This window comes from Alosa pseudoharengus, unplaced genomic scaffold (assembly GCF_046254945.1).
Source record: "Alosa pseudoharengus isolate Yale_2024_CS ecotype anadromous, Long Island Sound unplaced genomic scaffold, YU_APseudo_1.1 YU_APseudo_1.1_scf_9, whole genome shotgun sequence".
Taxonomy (NCBI): domain Eukaryota; kingdom Metazoa; phylum Chordata; class Actinopteri; order Clupeiformes; family Clupeidae; genus Alosa; species Alosa pseudoharengus.
In genome coordinates, this window is record NW_027468881.1 from 23425346 (window position 1) to 23442845 (window position 17500).

Sequence of the window (17500 nt, forward strand, 5' to 3'; positions counted from 1 at the left end):
TGTGTGTGTGTGTGAGAGTCATTATGTGTCACATGCCCTCATGGAGCCTTGATTCTGTGCAGGACCGTGTCATTTTGTGTGTGCTTGCTCACTCCCTATCTCTCCCTCTTTTCATCATTTCTATGTCCTGTCCAGTTTGATTAGTAATTGTGAGCACACAATACACACACACACCCATACACACAACATTACACACACACACACACACACACACACACACACACACACACACACACACACACACACACACACACTCAGTGTTCAAGGATATCACATGCAGTATGTGTATCCCAACAAAACAACAATCTCTTTCACAGGAAACCATGCGGTATGACATGAAGTCAATGCTCCATAAACTGCATCATAATCATATTGAGGACAATTTAAACCAGGAAAGCCTGTAGGCTTGTAGGTCTTACAATCTAAGCACAATTCTTCATTACTGTCTATACAAATCTACACACATTGCAATTGTGTGGTCATGTTATTCTAAAAACTAAATTTCAGAGGATCACAAAAAATCCAAAGTGACTTCCTCATTCTATCGTTGTTGATTGGAGATGAATGCAGACACAGAGGGTCTCACTGCTGAGCCGACCAGCTGTGTGGCAGGATGGAGATGTCTGTGCTGGAGTAACACTATGAGACAGAGCACAGAGTGCTGAATCACCAGACAGCCAACCCCACTTGCCACCCTCCGTCCCCATCCACATCCCAAGCCCCAGCCTTAGCCCCATGCCCCAGCCCCTCCAAGCCCACCCCTGCTTCTGCCACCACTGGAGGATGTGACCCACTGAGTCCTGTCGCCGTGCTGCCAGGATCTGTGCCTCTATGGACAACCCCAGAAGGAACATGAGTCAGTTCAGGACCATGGACAAGGCACCAACTCACAACGACAACAATTCAGCACCACGGGCAAGGACGTCAAGGGCGGGAGCCGGGCGTGTTATGAATGGAGCCTTACAATTTCAATAAGTCTGACAGCACTGCCAATATATCCATTACCACAGGGGTGCTATGCTATGCATTTAACATTCAGCACCTTGGAGAGCGCTCGCTGTCAGCGTGGCCACAATAGGCACTACGGACAAGGCTGCGATATTGAAACAGACAGAACCAATGAGGCACGGCCCCACAGAGGATGCCAGATCTATACAGCATATGAATCTTGTGATGTGTAATGCAGGGAGAAAATAAATATATATGTATAATATAAATAAATAAATATATACTTATATATATAAGTATAAAGACAGGTGAGCTGCGGGTGCAGACCTGCGTGCGTGCACTGAGCTGGTAACAGCACTCAGGGAAAAAGAAATATATATAGATAAAAAGATGCTTATTAATAATTGAGTTGGGGACATGTTTCATAAATAAATGACTTAGGATATACTCTCTCTCTCTCTCTCCGTTCCTCTCTCTCCCTCCTTCCATCTCTCTCTCTCTATCTATCTTTCTTTCCTCTTCTGTTCCTTTCTCTCCCTCTCTCTCTATCTCTCCCCACCCTCCCTCTCTCTCTCCCTCTGTCTGTCTCTCTCTCTCTCTCTCTCTCTCTCCCTCCCTGCCTTCCTCTCTGCTTGCTGGTTACTCTCCAGGTGGCACAGCCGGAACCCAAAAGAGGAAGAAATGAAATGACGTCTTTATGTGTGATTTTTTGGATGCAATCTGAGGAGAACTGGGGAGGGTCAGAGTTTCCTCTCCATCCATCATCCTCCTACATTCTTTCTACACCCCCCCACCTCACTCTGCTGCCCTGTCTCTCTCTACATCTCTCTCTCTATCTCGATCTCTCTCTTTACCTCTCTACCTCTCTTCTCTCTCTACCCCTGCCTCTCTCTCTCTTTCTCTCTCTCTCTCATTTTCTTTCTCCCTCAATCTCTATCTCTCTCTCATTTTCTCTCCCTCACTCTCTCTCTCTTTCTCTCTCTCTCTCTCCGTCAGTGTTACTCTCTCTATCTCTATCTCTCTCTTTACCTCTCTACCTCTCTTCTCTCTCTACCCCTGCCTCTCTCTCTCTCTCTACCTCTCTCTCTCTATCTCTCTCTCATTTTCTCTCTCCCTCACTCTCTCTCTCTTTCTCTCTCTCTCTCTGTCAGTGTCACTCTAAACCTCCAATCTCCTTCCCTCTGGACAGTACGATCTGCTTGTGTGTCTGCCTTCTATCAGATGGTTTGGCCACGCATCTCTCTCTCTCAATGTAATGTCAATACCTCTGGACCTCTGAAGTGCCCCCCCCCCATTCCCCCAAACACACACACACTCATTCTTTTGATGGCACTTAAATTGACTCGCCACTTTGCACATGCCACCATTGTTGTTCTGTTTTTGTATACGTGAACTGTGTGCATGCACAATCTGCTCAGACTCAATGGCCTCCCTCTCTCTGCGTTTGGTCTGAATCTCTCTCCTTCTCTCTCTCTCCCCATCTCCCTGTCTCCCTCTCTCTCTCTCCCTCCCTCTCTCTCTCTCTCTCTCTCTCTCTCTTTCTCTCTCCCCCTCCCATCCCCACCTCCCAGCCTCTTGCGTCCCACTCACTGGGGGTCTATTTATTACCTGTGCCCAAATGGCCTGGAGGTTAGACTGCAGTTCACACCAGCATGGACATCCGTGAGGCCAGCCTTATATATCTACAGAAAAAGGCTCGGGAACTGGTGTCCCAATTTCCCATCACTCTTGATTTGACAAATAAAACTCCTCAGTAAGATGTGAATGCTAGGCTTGAGTGTGTGAAATTACAGCTAAAGATACTTCAAAAAACAACACACTGCGTCATAGAGAGAAATGCGAATGCACTATAAAATAATAATAATATAATAATGTGTAGCACTCGCTGGTTTCATGGCGTTTCCAGAATCCTTTGCTTTAGTGTTTCATGTAGACAACCTACTTTGATTTTGTTTTGTCTTTTTCATTTTCAAGTTGTTGTTCTTCTTTCTTTTTTTCATCTTCCGCTCCAAGGCCGCATCTCTGACAAGTGAATCGGGCTGGGGAATATGGAGTGACCGCCCGCAGGGTGTGTGCACTCTCTCCTGCAGGTCTCAGTATTCCAAGCACATGCACATGTTCTAACACACACACACACACACACACACACACACACACACACACACATATGCATGCACACAGACACATCCACACTGCTGGCAGAATCCACCCTGGGCTTGAAGAGAGGGAGAAAAAACCAAACCTCATCACTTTTAATGAGAACACCGCAAATATACCCGCGCCACTAATTACACGGAGTCTATCCCAGCCTTTCCTGTAGCGCTCGAGCGTATCGGAGCGCCAGAGCCTAGAGCGAGGAAGGCACGGCACAGTTGGGGTGGGAGGGAGGGGGGGGGGGGGGATTGCGATTCAGTCCACCTCATACCCCTACACGCCTCGCCCATATTTGCACTAAACTAAACCAACAACTCCAGAGGTCTCATAATATTCGATCCACATCGAATACACAGCATTGCCAAGCCAATCCACTGGGCTCTGAAGACTCACACACATGTCTATCCCTCACAGTCATTCCTCAAGTGTGTGTGTAAGATAGAACGGACACATACCGGCACCTACCCACCCACCCATACGCACGTGGTCGTGGGCCTGGCAGCAGAAAAAAAAACACACAGCTGTGTTTGCCAAGGCATCTGTGTGTGTGTGTGTGTATGTGTGTGTGTGTGTGTGTGTGTGTGTGTGTGTGTGTGTGTGTGTGTGTGTGTGTGTGTGTGAAGACGCAAGAGCAGCCGCAGTGCTGGAGAGATGAAGGGGTCACATCAGCGTCACTCTCAAGAACTTAACTTGTTGGAGGAGCTGTCAAGAAACAGCCAGGGGCACCCTGGGATGCACTGGGTCTTAAACAAGGGGGTGGCAGGGGGCTCATCAGGCTATGTGTCACAGCGTTCATCTGCATAAACTAGAGCAGAATGGGATTGGGTCTTGGGAGGGCCATTGCGAGCTGACTGAGAGGGAATTCCCCTATCCAAAATAAGACAGGCCTGGCTGCATTCAAATTCAAGAGTCTAATTCATTCAAATGACTCGTCTCTAAAGGCTAATACTGTAGAAACCCACCCACAGACAGTACATATGCATGCATGTGTGCACACACAAACACACACACACACACACAAACACACACACACACACACACACACACACACACACACACACACACACACTCACTCACTGTATATATTACACACATCATAGAAGGTAGCCTGTGACTGTTAAGTGTCTACTAATGAACTTTAGTTTACACAGTCTTAACATCGTTGCTCCTGAGCCAGAGGCACGTGGCTGCGTCAGAGTGGGCGCCTCAAGGCCCTGGTTCTTATCTACACAGAAGAACAGCGGCAAGAGGGAGACTAGCACATTATCAGTCAGGGAAAACACTTCTGAATACCAATGGAACAGACACACACACACACACACACACACAGCGAGCAACACACAAAGACATTCAGGCGCACGCACACACACACACACACACACAGTGACACACAAACACGGCTGGCTGCCCACACTATTCCTCTATCCAGACCGCTCAACCCTTTTCATTGGGTACCCTTGAACAGAGCACAGAGAGACGCAGCGTGAGAATGGATAAGGTCCATCTGTCAATGGAAATGTAAAAAAAATCGGGGGAGAAGGAATGGGCTGTTCCACAGGCAAGCGTGAAGCAGGGGACCCTCCACGGTCACCAAGCCTCGGAGCAGCATAAATAACACAGCCGGGTCTATTATAGGGCTCTAATGAAAACAACGCTGCTGGGCTTGAGTAGGAGAAAAGAGGGGGTGGAGGAAAGAGAGGAAAAAGAGAGAAAAAGAGAGACAGAGAGAGAGAGAGAGAAAGAGAGAGAGTGGCGAGTCTGTCTTTGTTTTCTTTCCTTTACATACTACTAACTACCTGTACAATGAAATGCAATACAAAGAGTATGTTTGTCATGCCAATAAAGATGTATTGAATTGAATTGAAAAATTGAGAGAAAGAGGGAGAGAGAGAGAGAGAGAGAGCGGGAGAGAAAAAGAGAGAGAGAGAGCAGAAAAATGAGTAACACAGTGTATGTGGCTGGTGGTTGTAAATGGAGAAATGCAAAGGGAGAACAAATGCAGTGAGAAAAGTGAGAAGAGTGGAGGTGAAAAGGGGGACACTGGAAGGCAGGTTGTTGTCTTACCTCCACCAGGTGTGGCGTGGGGTTGAAGCCGCACAGGTTGCACACCTGCGTGTGGCACTGCGTGCACGAGTTGTAGTTCGGCGGGTCAGTCGAGCCGATGTTGAGCGCCGTCTTGCAGAGTGGACATTCGACCTTCGGCACGGGGGCCGCCTGCTGCTGGGGTGTCGGCTCCTGCTTGACAGGCTTCGGCTGCTGCTGCTGCTGCTGCTTGGGTTGCTGCTGCTGCTGCATCTTGGACTGATGTGCTGGGGACTGCTGCTGCTGCTGCTGCATGGGAGGCTTCTGCTGATGCGCCGGAGAGCCATGGACGGGTGTCTGCTGCCCGGGCTGCCTCTGCTGCTGCTGCTGCTGCTGTGGTGGCGCGTGGGGCCCCTGCTGGAAGGAAGCTCCCCCTGCGGGCTTGGCGGCACCGGCGCCCCCTGGTGGGCCGGGCCCTTTGGTGCCGGAGGAGCCGTCGCTGAAGAGGACGCGGGGCCCGCCGGCGTTGGAGCGGGCCGGGGACGGCTGAGGCGAGGAGCCCGGCAGAGGGTCCACGGAGATGAGCGTGCTGGCCTGGTTGAGCAGCGAGGCGCCAAAGCCGAACAGCTTGGTCAGGCCTTCCTGCGCCTGCCCCTGGGCGGCCGCCGCAGGCTTGCGGGCCGGCGAGCTCCCGGCACTGCGGATCTGCGGACCTCCTCCACCGCCACCGTAGTGTAGCGGAGAGCCGCGGCCCAAGTCGGGCTGGGACGGGGCCTTGGCCAGGCCGGGGAGGGGCACGGCCCCAGGGTGAGGGATCCTGGGCCCGCCGCCCTGACCTCCACCTACTGCAGGCCCGGGCTGACCAAACTGGCCTGGATTCTGCTGTTGATATGGCTGCTGCTGCGGCATCTGCTGTTGTGGATGCTGCTGCTGCTGCTGTTGATGTGGCAGCTGTTGATGTGGCAGCTGTTGATGTGGCATTTGCTGCTGCTGCCCAGACGGCCCCATGTGCCTGGGAGGCCCCGGTGAAGCCTGGGGCTGGATTTGGGTCTGGGGCTGAGGTTTGGGCTGCTGAGGCTGGGCATGGGGCATTGGGTGAGGCTGCTGCTGCTGATATCCCTGCTGCTGCTGCTGATACCCCTGCTGCTGCTGTTGATACCCCTGCTGCTGCTGCTGCTGCTGATACCCCTGCTGCTGCTGCTGTTGATACCCCTGCTGCTGCTGCGGGGCATAGGGTAGCTGGGCATGAGGCTGTGACTGGGCGTGGGGCTGTTGTTGAGGCTTGGGCTGAGCTGGAGGGTGGGCCTGGGGCTGGGCCTGTGGTGGGGGCTGGGGCTGGGGCTCAGCTTGGGGCTTGGGCTTGTGGGAGGGCGAGTGGATCGATCTGCTGTTGGCTCTTGGAGCGCGGTGTGGTCATGTCCATCCCCAGGGCTCTTTGCATCTGACAGTTGAGACACAACCACTCCTGCACCTGTGGGAAACACAAACATGTGCAGGTTGCTTACCACACTCAGGTAGAGATAGTACACCTTCACACAAAATCCCAAACTAAAATTATTAGGCCTAACAAATCTCTGCTGTCGGGTGGAGACCTCGTAACTCCATATTTATCCGGGGGTTTTTGGACAACGTGTTCACAATACGAGGTTTCCAGCCGACAGCAGCGAAATTACTTTAATCCCAACAAAACGGTTTTGTTCCCATCCAAATCCTTGAGATGTAATCTTATATATCTATGCAGCTATATTAGTAAACATTAGTAGATATTATGTTTGAATAAGTGCAAGTGTATGAGAGCATTGATTTAGCCAGTTCAGAGCATCACCACTTGGAGACAAATTGACCACATGCTGCCATTAAACCGACCGCACTGTGACTAGAAATCCCATTAGTGGTGAAAAGTAAAAATAAAAGCTAAATGTGGTCATAATAGGCACTTAGAGTACCTGCAGACATGGCCAGTTGGTCAGGAACATGTTCCGTCCAGGGCAACAAAGAAACGCAAAACCTTGAGCTCTTTTTATCTGTTACTGGAGCCATTTTGTATGAAGTGACATATACATATAATTCAGACCAGTCAACCTCCTTCTCTCTTTCACCTCCGACCCCTGCTTATCTCTCTCTTTCTCTCTCACTCTCTCTTCTCTTTGTTCCCTCACTGTGTCTTCTAATCACTCGCTATGTTAGGCTTGTCCTGTGAATAGCAATAGAAGGTAATTTGAAAGTCTAATTTTTATTCCACATTCCTTAAATAAAAATCTACGACGATGCTATCATCCAGCGATCAGGGCTGAGGCATTGATCTTAATTAGAACCTCAGTTCCTTAGCTTCACACTTCAGAGAGAAAGAGAGAGAGAGAGAAGGGGAGAGAGAGAGAGGGAGAGAGAGAGAAAGGGAAAGAGAAAGGGAGAGAGAGGGGGAGAGAGAGAAAAAAGGAGAGAGGAAACTCAGAATAAGATGTCAGCAGTTTCCAAGAAACTCCACCATCATCAGGCCACGCCATCTCTCTAAAGATACCCCCTCTTCTCTCTTTATTTGATTGCCTTCGACACTTATACCTCACCATTCAACAAACACACCAAATATATATTTCTCAGCCGGCCAGCTGAAGTATTTTCTAAAGATCTCATTCCATCTGTCCTTGAGAACACCTAAATCTTCCCTTAAAACACAAACACACACACAAACATACACACACACACACACACCATGGTCGTTGCTAGACCCATTTTACTAGGGCTGTTGTCTCAGTATTGAACTGCTGTGCCCCAGTAAATAAGTTAAGGTTTTTAATGAGCTCATGTCACCTATTTGACAGGCAATTATAGTTAATAATAATAGTTATTATTATGACCGCCGCGCAGCGAAGCGGCGGTCATATAGGTTTAGTCAGATTTATTTTTTTTTTTTTTTTTTTTTTTTTTCGCAATGATTCCCGGGACACTGAAAGACCAGGGTACACGAAACTTGGTGGGCATGTAACCCCACATGGATAGCATGGAACCATCGTTTTTCGTTTTGATCTGTAGCCCCCCCGCTGGACTGGACCCCCCGAAAGGAGGGTAGGGCAGACACAGTTTTCTGTGAATATCTCGAAAACCTTAGGGTTTAGTAGGACCATTTTTTTTTTGTATGTTGATCTCAAGGGGCCATGTCAAACCATTCCATAACCACTCATTTCATGTATAGCGCCACCTAGTTAAACACAAAAAAGTAAAAATGAGGTGTTGTAATTGAAGGTATCTGTGACCTAACAAAGTCAAAACTGTACAAAATTGGAAGTGTAGGATCATTATGACACCCTCTGTATGCACGCCAAGTTTCGTGGAATTCCGTTCATGGGGGGCCACACAATAAATTAATTTATGTTACTATACACCAACTGGCCTGTAGGTGGCCGGAGACAGTTTTCTGTGAATATCTCGATAACCGTAGGGCCTAGGAGGTCCACCTTTTTTATGTATGTTGGTCTTAAGGGGGCATGTCAACCCATCCCATTACCACTTATTTCATGTATAGCGCCACCTAGTTAAAAATTAAAAAGCAAAAAATTAGGTGTTTTCATCACAATATCTCTGGCTGACAAGGTCAAAACTGCACGAAATTAAAAGTGTAGGATCATTGACACCCTCCGAATGCATGCCAAGTTTTGTGTACTTTCGTTCATGGGGGGCCTTACAATAAAATAATTTATGTGTACATTTAGTGACGTACACCAACAAGGATTCCCGGGACACTGAAAGACCGGGGTACACAAAACTTGGTGGGCATGTACCCCCACATGGATAGCATGGAACCGTAATTTTTCGTTTTGATCTGTAGCCCCCCCGCTGGACTGGACCCCCCGAAAGGAGGGTAGGGCAGACACAGTTCTCTGTGAATATCTTGAGAACTGTAGGGCCTAGGATGACCATTTTTTTTTCCGTATGTTTGCCTCCAGGGGTCATGTTAACCCATTTCATGTGCACACATGTGCACAAACAGATACACACACACACACACACACATTCACAGTAATCATACGTATGACACATACTCACACAGTAGACATATGTACGCTTGCATGCACAGGCACATACGCAGGCACACACACAAGCACGCACACACACACACACACACACACACACACATGCATAACATAAACATGTACATGCACACATGCACACAATTCAAGAATTTCTCAGAATTATGAACAGGCAAGATGGAGGTGGGGTTGTATAAAATGAATTTTACATGTGAAATCTGTGAACTAATCATGTTTTGGTACTTGTTGTCTAGCAGATATCAGTGAGAATTGAGTGTGGATAATGCAATTTAGTGAGACAGTTAGAATCATATAGGCCTTTCAGCGTGATTTATTTTTGTGGAAAAAATGTGCTGGACTGGGCGGCGGTCATATTTTGTACCGCTCTGCGGTACATCTAGTTGATGATAATGGGAATAGAGTGGAACATCTTTCAATCCGTAATGTCAAAGCAACACAGATATAATCCAACCCATAATACAAGATTAGACGCGCACCTTGCACTCAAACCACACACACACACACACACACACACACACACACACACACACACACACACACACACACACACACACAAACACACACACGCGCACCGCACATTGGACTCATGTCCAACTTCTGTCTGTCTACTTCTGGCGCTCCCAGAAGATTGGGGTGCAGCAAAAAGTGTCTGCAGCTCACTTACTGATGTAGCTAACAAACAGTATTTCTGCCCTTGAGCAAAATATGTTCTGAGACAGGGAGGATGGGGAGAAGGATGGAGAGTGTGCATCTAGGAGAGCAGAGACGAGGAGATGGGGGAAGAAGGGGGGGGGGGGGGACGGATAAGTTCTGTTTTACCGTATTTGTTGATGTGTATGTTTATACATGTTCGGATTTATGGTCCAATTTGTCCTCTTTGTCACTACATTGGTCATGGCAACAAAGTACTTTGGATTTTAATTTAAAAACAATGAGAATGAAAGGCGTACCGTCACATACACCGGTGTTGAATTCAACATGGAATTTTAGAACCTTGAATTGTTGCGGAATGGAATCTTTTGTTAGAATGTCCAAAAACACATCTTTAAGGGTTAAAGGGAAAAGCTGCCATTCAGACCATCTCAATCTCATCCCTACGTGTCCTCTCTCACCTCACAGACTTCAGGCTGAGGCGATCGAGAGCAACCGAGACTTGTGTGATCAGCATGTACTAGAACACTTTCGAGCTCCATGGCTCTGATCTTCAAGGCCTCTACTCTGTAACCTGTGGTGGGTGTTTGCCCCGTGCTCACCCTGTGAAGCCTAGCCAGAAGCCAGGAGTGAGCAGCATCCCTTATTCAATGGGAGAGAGAGGGAGGGAGGGAGGTTCAGAAGCAGCTGGACGCTGTGATTGCAAAGTGGGTGTTTGATATGAGAGCAAGTACTGAAGTTAGTGATCTGCTTTTTAGTTTTAGTGAGAGAAAGAGAGGGAGAGAGAGAGAGAGAGAGAGAGAGAGAGAGAGAAAGGGAGAGAGAGGGAGAAGGCGGGAGAGAGTGGAGAGAGAGGGGAGGAAGAGAGAGTGAGTGAGAGAGAGAGAGAGAGAGGGAGAGAGATTTAGAAGAGAAAGGTGTGTGGCAGTTAACAGGGCTTTGACAAGGCCTCTGGATCAGCCTTAAATGGGTAACACTAGAGCACTACACCAAAGGAGAGGTAAGCAAAGCTGCCTGGCTCTGCTGCTGCTGCTGCTTCTGACAGCGCACGACATGGTGCAACCCATAGCAGTGTTAGAGAGCACACAGGCCGACATAAAACATGGCACATACAACCCCTCTATTTCTCTGTCCTGTCCTTCTCTCTCTCTGTCTCTCTCTCTCTCTCTCTCTGTCTCTCTCTCTCTCTGTCTCTCTCTCTTTCAGAGGAAAAGAGAGAGAGGGGGGGGGGCATCATCAGCAGCTTACCAAAAACACACACATACACACGGACTCAAACACACAAACATGCATACGCATAGACATGCAGCAAACAGAGACAGATCAGTCCTAACCGCTTTAGAAGGGGGAGGACTACGGCTCCGACATTCAGCTGAAATAAAGTGTGACAGCAGCACTGCTGCGACAAGCCCGGCAATTTCCACTGCTCGTCACACACGCTGGTCTGTGTGAGAAATCCAGTCCCTCTGTCTCCTTCTCTCTCTTTTTTACACACATCACACACACACACACACACACACACCACATCAAACACATCACACACACACACACACACACACACACACAGACACACACACACACACACACACACACACACACACACACACACACACGAACGCATACAAAATACAAGATGTACCACCTCTCACACACACATACAAACCCTGAAGTAGAAAAGCGTGCAAGTGGCAAACCATACAAAATTCATCAAATGTGGGTGCTTGAGGATAAAAGCACTCACACCACCACATATTTAATTGCACAAGACCAATATCACAAAATGCTGTGGCCGATGTGTGGGAGCATTTTTCAAGGCTTGGCTTTCCTGTGACTGCTCTCTAAGAAGACTCATTTCCCTTCAGAGCACCAGATCCACCGCTGACATTATCACGGACCGCTCCATTACTGTAGGTCTGCATTTGTGATATTTAGAAACGGGGGAAGAGGCGTGTGAGTGTGAGTTGATGTGACTTAATTAGGTTCAGTCATTCATATGCAAAAGGTGGTCACACACATCCACGTACTGATTTGCACTTTTTACACACACACACGCACGCACAAACACACACACACAAAGAGAGAAGGAGGCAGAGTGAGAAAGTCCATAAAACCCCATTATCTGCTCTGTCAAAAAAAAAACACTTCTCAAAATCAGAGCCAAATCAGTCCGGCATCCTTTTAATAGAGCTGCCTATCAAATGAATTCAGGTGAGTGAGTGTGTGTGTGTGTGTGTGTATGTACATGCATGCAATGTGTGTGAATGTGAAAGTGTGAGTGTGAATGTGAGTGTGAGTGTGAGTGTGAGTGTGAGTGTCTGTGTCTGTGTATGTGTGTAGACTGTATGTGGTTTAATGTGCATGTCCATGTGTGTGAATTTGTTCAGAATTCCTTGCCTTCCTAACTGCATCTGTGAGCTACTGTAATGACCAGGAATGGCCAGAATACCTCAATGATATTAAGGATGGAATACAACAGGCTGTGGCCATCTCCTCTATGTACCCATAACCTATTTAAAAATAATATATCTCTTTACAAGATTAGCTTTATGTCCCTAACATCTCCCAACACTATACTTTTATGCTCATCAAGGCGAAATGTGTGCATACATGCACACCTCACACACACATACATATGTACAGTACATGTGTACCTACAACCAAGCATGTTGCACACACTCAGTACCTCTGAGATACAGTATGCACGTTCAACCTACCATAATTCTGGTTTGCGGCCATCAATTGTATTGATTGGTGTCTATCACTCAAACACAAGGCTAATAATAGCTGCCTCAGCAGTTTAGCTCTGCAGTTTAGTGACCAAAGACACCAGCAGATCAATATCAAATTACGCTCAGAAATAGATAACTACACTCTGTATGGACACAACCATACACACACACACACACACACACACACACACACACACACACACACACACACACACACACACACACACAAACACACACCACCCCATCAAACACAGACGCACCCACATGCAATTAAAACACAGAAACACTCACAGGTAAAACCACAAAGACATATACCTCACCAACATGTATCATTAATCAAAAGGGAGAGAACCTGACTGGTTGGTCCCACAGCTTCCAAGCTCTAACAAAATCACAAAAACACACACACACACACAGCAAACACCTCAGTTATCACAAAGGGGCAGCTCTGCCCCTGCCTCTCACTATCTCACACAGCAGTTTCCACAGTCAACGCCACACTTTTTATTCCTTCAGTTTGAAAGTGCAGCTGTGTAGGTGTATTGCTGTGCTGCACAGCCTGTGCATGTGAATGTGTAAAGATAGGAGAGATGAGTGTGTGTGTGTGTGTGTGTGTGTGTGTGTGTGTGTGTGTGTGTGTGTGTGTCTGTCACATTTGTGACTGCCTGCTGGGAGAAGAGGGTGTGGACACCAGTGTTGCGCGGTCTGCCCGAAATTAAGCGGTCGCCCGCGGATGACCGCGGTCACCCGCGGTTATGAGTCATAAACAAAATATTTTAATGATATTCGGGTCATTTGCGGGCGGGTCAGTTAAAATCAATTTAATATATATTTTCTACAAATAAGCCTACTTAAAATATCACGAGAAGGCTAGCATCAATACAGTAAAGGATCAATACAGTAAAGTCAACAGTAGCAACAAGCAAGACGCGAGTTAAAATAATAAAGACACCCCTTCAGGAAAAGCGATATAGGCTATGGGAAATATTGGGAAAAGTTGTTAAAGAAGATGACAGTAGTACAAGTTATGGTCTAGGCCTACTTCTTGTGAAGCCATTTAAAAGTATGACAGCCAAAACGGGCAGCCTGCAGGAATAAATGTTATGGCACAGACTACACAGCCATATCTACCGGTATGTATAGGTTCGCGCATGCATAAAAGTTACCTTAGTTCGTTGTGTTTGTGACTTTAAACAGTGGACGTAGTAAAGCTTTGTGCTTCATTCAGCATTATAAACCAGTTCTTACGCTAACGTTTTGACCAGCAATGTATCTTGCCTACCTTGCCTCACCATTTCTGTTTTCGAAAGAAAGATGTATGTCCATGGCCTTCAAATCTTATCCTGTTCTAATCCTTGGTGGTTGCGTGCGTGCTTGCGCTCTTATTCTCATTCTCTCTCCTGCGCAAACATTATGTCCTGCATGCCTACCGCGTGTAGTTCTACTGCATAAAGTTTCGCAAATAAATTCGTTTGTTTTACAGAAATGGCCTACTGTAACACTACATGCAGGCTATAGCCTAACCAAAAGCACACATTTTGTAAATAAGCGGGTCGGATCGCGGGTCGGGTATAATTTTGTCCTAATTAATATTCGCGGTCCGAGTTGCTGTCGGGTTGATTAAAATATCGGGCGACCGCGGGCCGCTTGTGACCAAACCCGCGCAACACTGGTGGACACTGAGCAGAGTTCTCCAATTAGGCAGCTAGAATGCAAGAATGTGAAGAATCTCTGACATCTGAAAAGGCTTCCCAGAACACACACACACGGTTCTATATGATAAAACTGAGATTACCTTTCTTTGTTTTACGACAATTCAGTTAATCGGTTTCTAAACTGTTCAATTTTCTTTAAATGGTTTCATTTCTTAACACTGTGAATATGGATTTTTACCCCCCCTGTCTGTGAGTGTGCTCGTGTGTGTGTACGTGCGTGCGTGCGTGTGTGCTAAACCCAGACAGCACAGACTCAAGCATCCTTAATGCTCTAAACCAAAGCAGCACTTTTTGCAGTTAAGGCCAGGGGCGGACTGGGACCAAAAATCGGCCCTGGCATATTTGGCCCAAGCGGCCCTCAAATCGGTCGGGCACACCTAATTAAATACACAATCTTTGCATTACCCTTAAATATGCATACATTTTCAACTGTCATGAAGCACTGAACGTGATGTAGGCCTCACTGGCTATCACCATGGCTATCACTCTGACCAATCAGAGGTAGCCATAGAGCACATGATCTCCATATTCAAGTAGGCTATACAAGCACTTATTAAAGAAGAGTTTCTGCTTGAATTCAAAGTATAATTTCAAATTATTCAATAGGCTACATTTAAACTATACATTGCTCAATTGGCAGCAGCACCAAACAATTACTGAAGCCTATGTGTAAATAGCTAAATTAGCCTACCTTGTCGTAGACATTAATGTAATTTATACCAGCTATCAGGACAACTGAAACAACACAAAATAAACAGGGCTGTTGCTGGAAATATTTTATTCCTGTAGGCTATAGCCTACTACCTACCTACATTGCTGGTACATTTTGGAACAGTATAGCTAGCTACATGAACTAATGTCTTCCAGTAGCCTATAGGTTATATAGCTTAGTTGGCTTGTGCATGAATAAGACTTGGCGTTTTGCCTACATTTCCGTCAGTCAACAGTCTTTTAGCCCATCTTTACCATGATAACCATTCCAAGATAGAACCTTTTCGACAGTCTACTTTGAGAGACCAACCACCACTCATGCCATCGATGTTGAATTTTGGGTGTCTGACGGAAACTGATCAATCTGACCAACAATTAACGTCCATTTGATACTCTTTTGCTGTCCGGGTTTGCAAATCATTAATTTAGAAAATGCATTAGCCTACCATATAATTACATTATCGCAATTAATATTTCATAATAATCATCATCGTCAGCATGGCATGTCACACATACCTGCTCCACCACTGAGTTCTTATCATGTAGCCTCAACTAGGCTCTCTCCACCACCTGCTCACTGTCCCTCTGCTCTGTATGCTTGCTTACATTCTCGTTCAAACTCAACGAACTTCAACATGTTGCTGACATATGCTAGCCTACTTGCAATATTGTATTTTTGAAGATTCTACATTGGTGTTACTTTTGCAAAATTGTCACTATCGGCACCCGCCGCAATTTCGTGTAGGCAACTTCGATTAACTTTTGATGCGCTCACAGAATTCTGGCTCTGAGCCAAAATGGGAGGGGTGGGGCTTGACATGAGCTGTTATTGGATCAGTCGAGTGTCAATATGGAAATGTAACCAATGGGCCGCTGATTGTCCTTCCTTTGGGCCGATCATTGGCCAAAATGATGAAATTATATATATATATATATATATATATATATATATATATATATATAGCCTATTCTATCGGCCCAAAAGATGCGTCGGCCCACCGGGAAAATGCCCGGTATGCCAGATGGCCAGTCCGCCCATGGTTAAGGCTGACTTAAAAAAAAAACATCATTTGCAGAATCAGACCCAGATCTGACATGAGTATCTGAAATCTTATCATCTAGTTTAAGAACTAATGAAAGTGTTATCCCAGCTAGCTTTGGGCCATGATGTGGTGGGCTTCAGTGTCTGAGGAAAGGTTCTCTCAGTAAATCTGTTTATTTTCTTGGCAAGGCATTCAGACCCAAATCACATAATTAACACGTGGTTTAAATTCAAAACAGTCAAACAGCTGAAAGTAAACGCAAAGCTATTTTCAAGTTCAGATGCCGAATTCTCTGTCCCTATGGACACATTGCCTCGAAGAGCTCCAAGTGATTCTAAGCCTCTTGTTTAGGAAAAGTGTACAGAGGATCGGGGAGGCCCAGAACTACGCGGGCACAAAGAGTGCTCTGACCGGAGACCTGACGATGTGCAGGGCGACTGGCGCAGAGTGATGATGTATTATAGATGAGACGGCTCCTCAAAATAGACCACAGACACCCAGGAGGACCCTGGCAGAACACTGCAGAGAACACATGCTGCAGAGAACACACCCTGCCCAACAGTGCTGCACACATACGTGTGCACACACACACACACACACACACACACACACACACCAAAACACCCAGGCAGAGAAAAACTTAGCAGAAGTGCACAGTGAACCCCTGCCACTCCATCAAACAGCCCTGTGTGGTGTACCGAGCCCCTCCACACACACACACACACACACACACACACACACACACACACACACACACACACACACACACACACACACACATACCCCTCCCTCCGACCCCAACAGAATATAACTTTTTATTTTTGCCTCCAGCTCTTTTTCCTTCAGATCTCTCCTTCCCTCTCCCTCCGTGTGCCTCATCAGCAGGGCTGGGCCGGGCCGGGCCGCTCAGCCTTGGCATGCGACGCCACGTCCCAGTGCCAGACAGACCTGCCTGGGCGCGTGCCAGCTCACAGAGCGAGAGTGAGCGAGCTGCGGAGCCGGGAACGGGCACCGGGGCATATGGGCGTACTGTATTACTGGGCATGTGCTGCTGCTGGCACCGGTTCACTATGACAGTTCCGTTATGCTAAATAAAGACATAATGCCGCCGTACAATAAAACCACAGGCCAGGGCAAAAGGACAATGCTAGCTGCCGCCACCGCCGATGCCCCAGACCAGCTAACCTGAGAGAGAGAGAGAGAGAGGGAGGGAGAGAGAGAGAGAGATAGAAAGAGAGGGAGAGAGAGAGAGAGGGGGAGAGAGAGAGAGAAAGAGAGAGGGAGAGAGAGAGAAAGAGGGAGAGAGAGAGAGAAAGAGAGAGGGAGAGAGAGAGAGAGAGAGAGGGAGAGAGAGACAGAGAGATTGAGAGAGAGAGAGCATGGTGCCAAACCAGAGCCCATATCAGAGCATTTACAGTGCTGACTGACTGCTCAATGATGTACAACTTTTAAATGGAGTCAATTTAAATGCCAGAATGATG

The 17500-nt window shown here is 47.1% G+C and overlaps 1 protein-coding gene across 1 annotated transcript in view; it reads right to left on the minus strand.

Annotated features, from left to right (window-relative positions):
- The window catches only part of bsna (bassoon presynaptic cytomatrix protein a), an 86475-nt gene that overhangs the window by 59932 nt on the left and 9043 nt on the right, over positions 1-17500 (minus strand). Inside the window, 2 exon segments of the mRNA XM_076277230.1 lie at positions 5167-6504; positions 6506-6595. Coding sequence (XP_076133345.1) covers positions 5167-6504; positions 6506-6595 — 1428 coding nt within the window.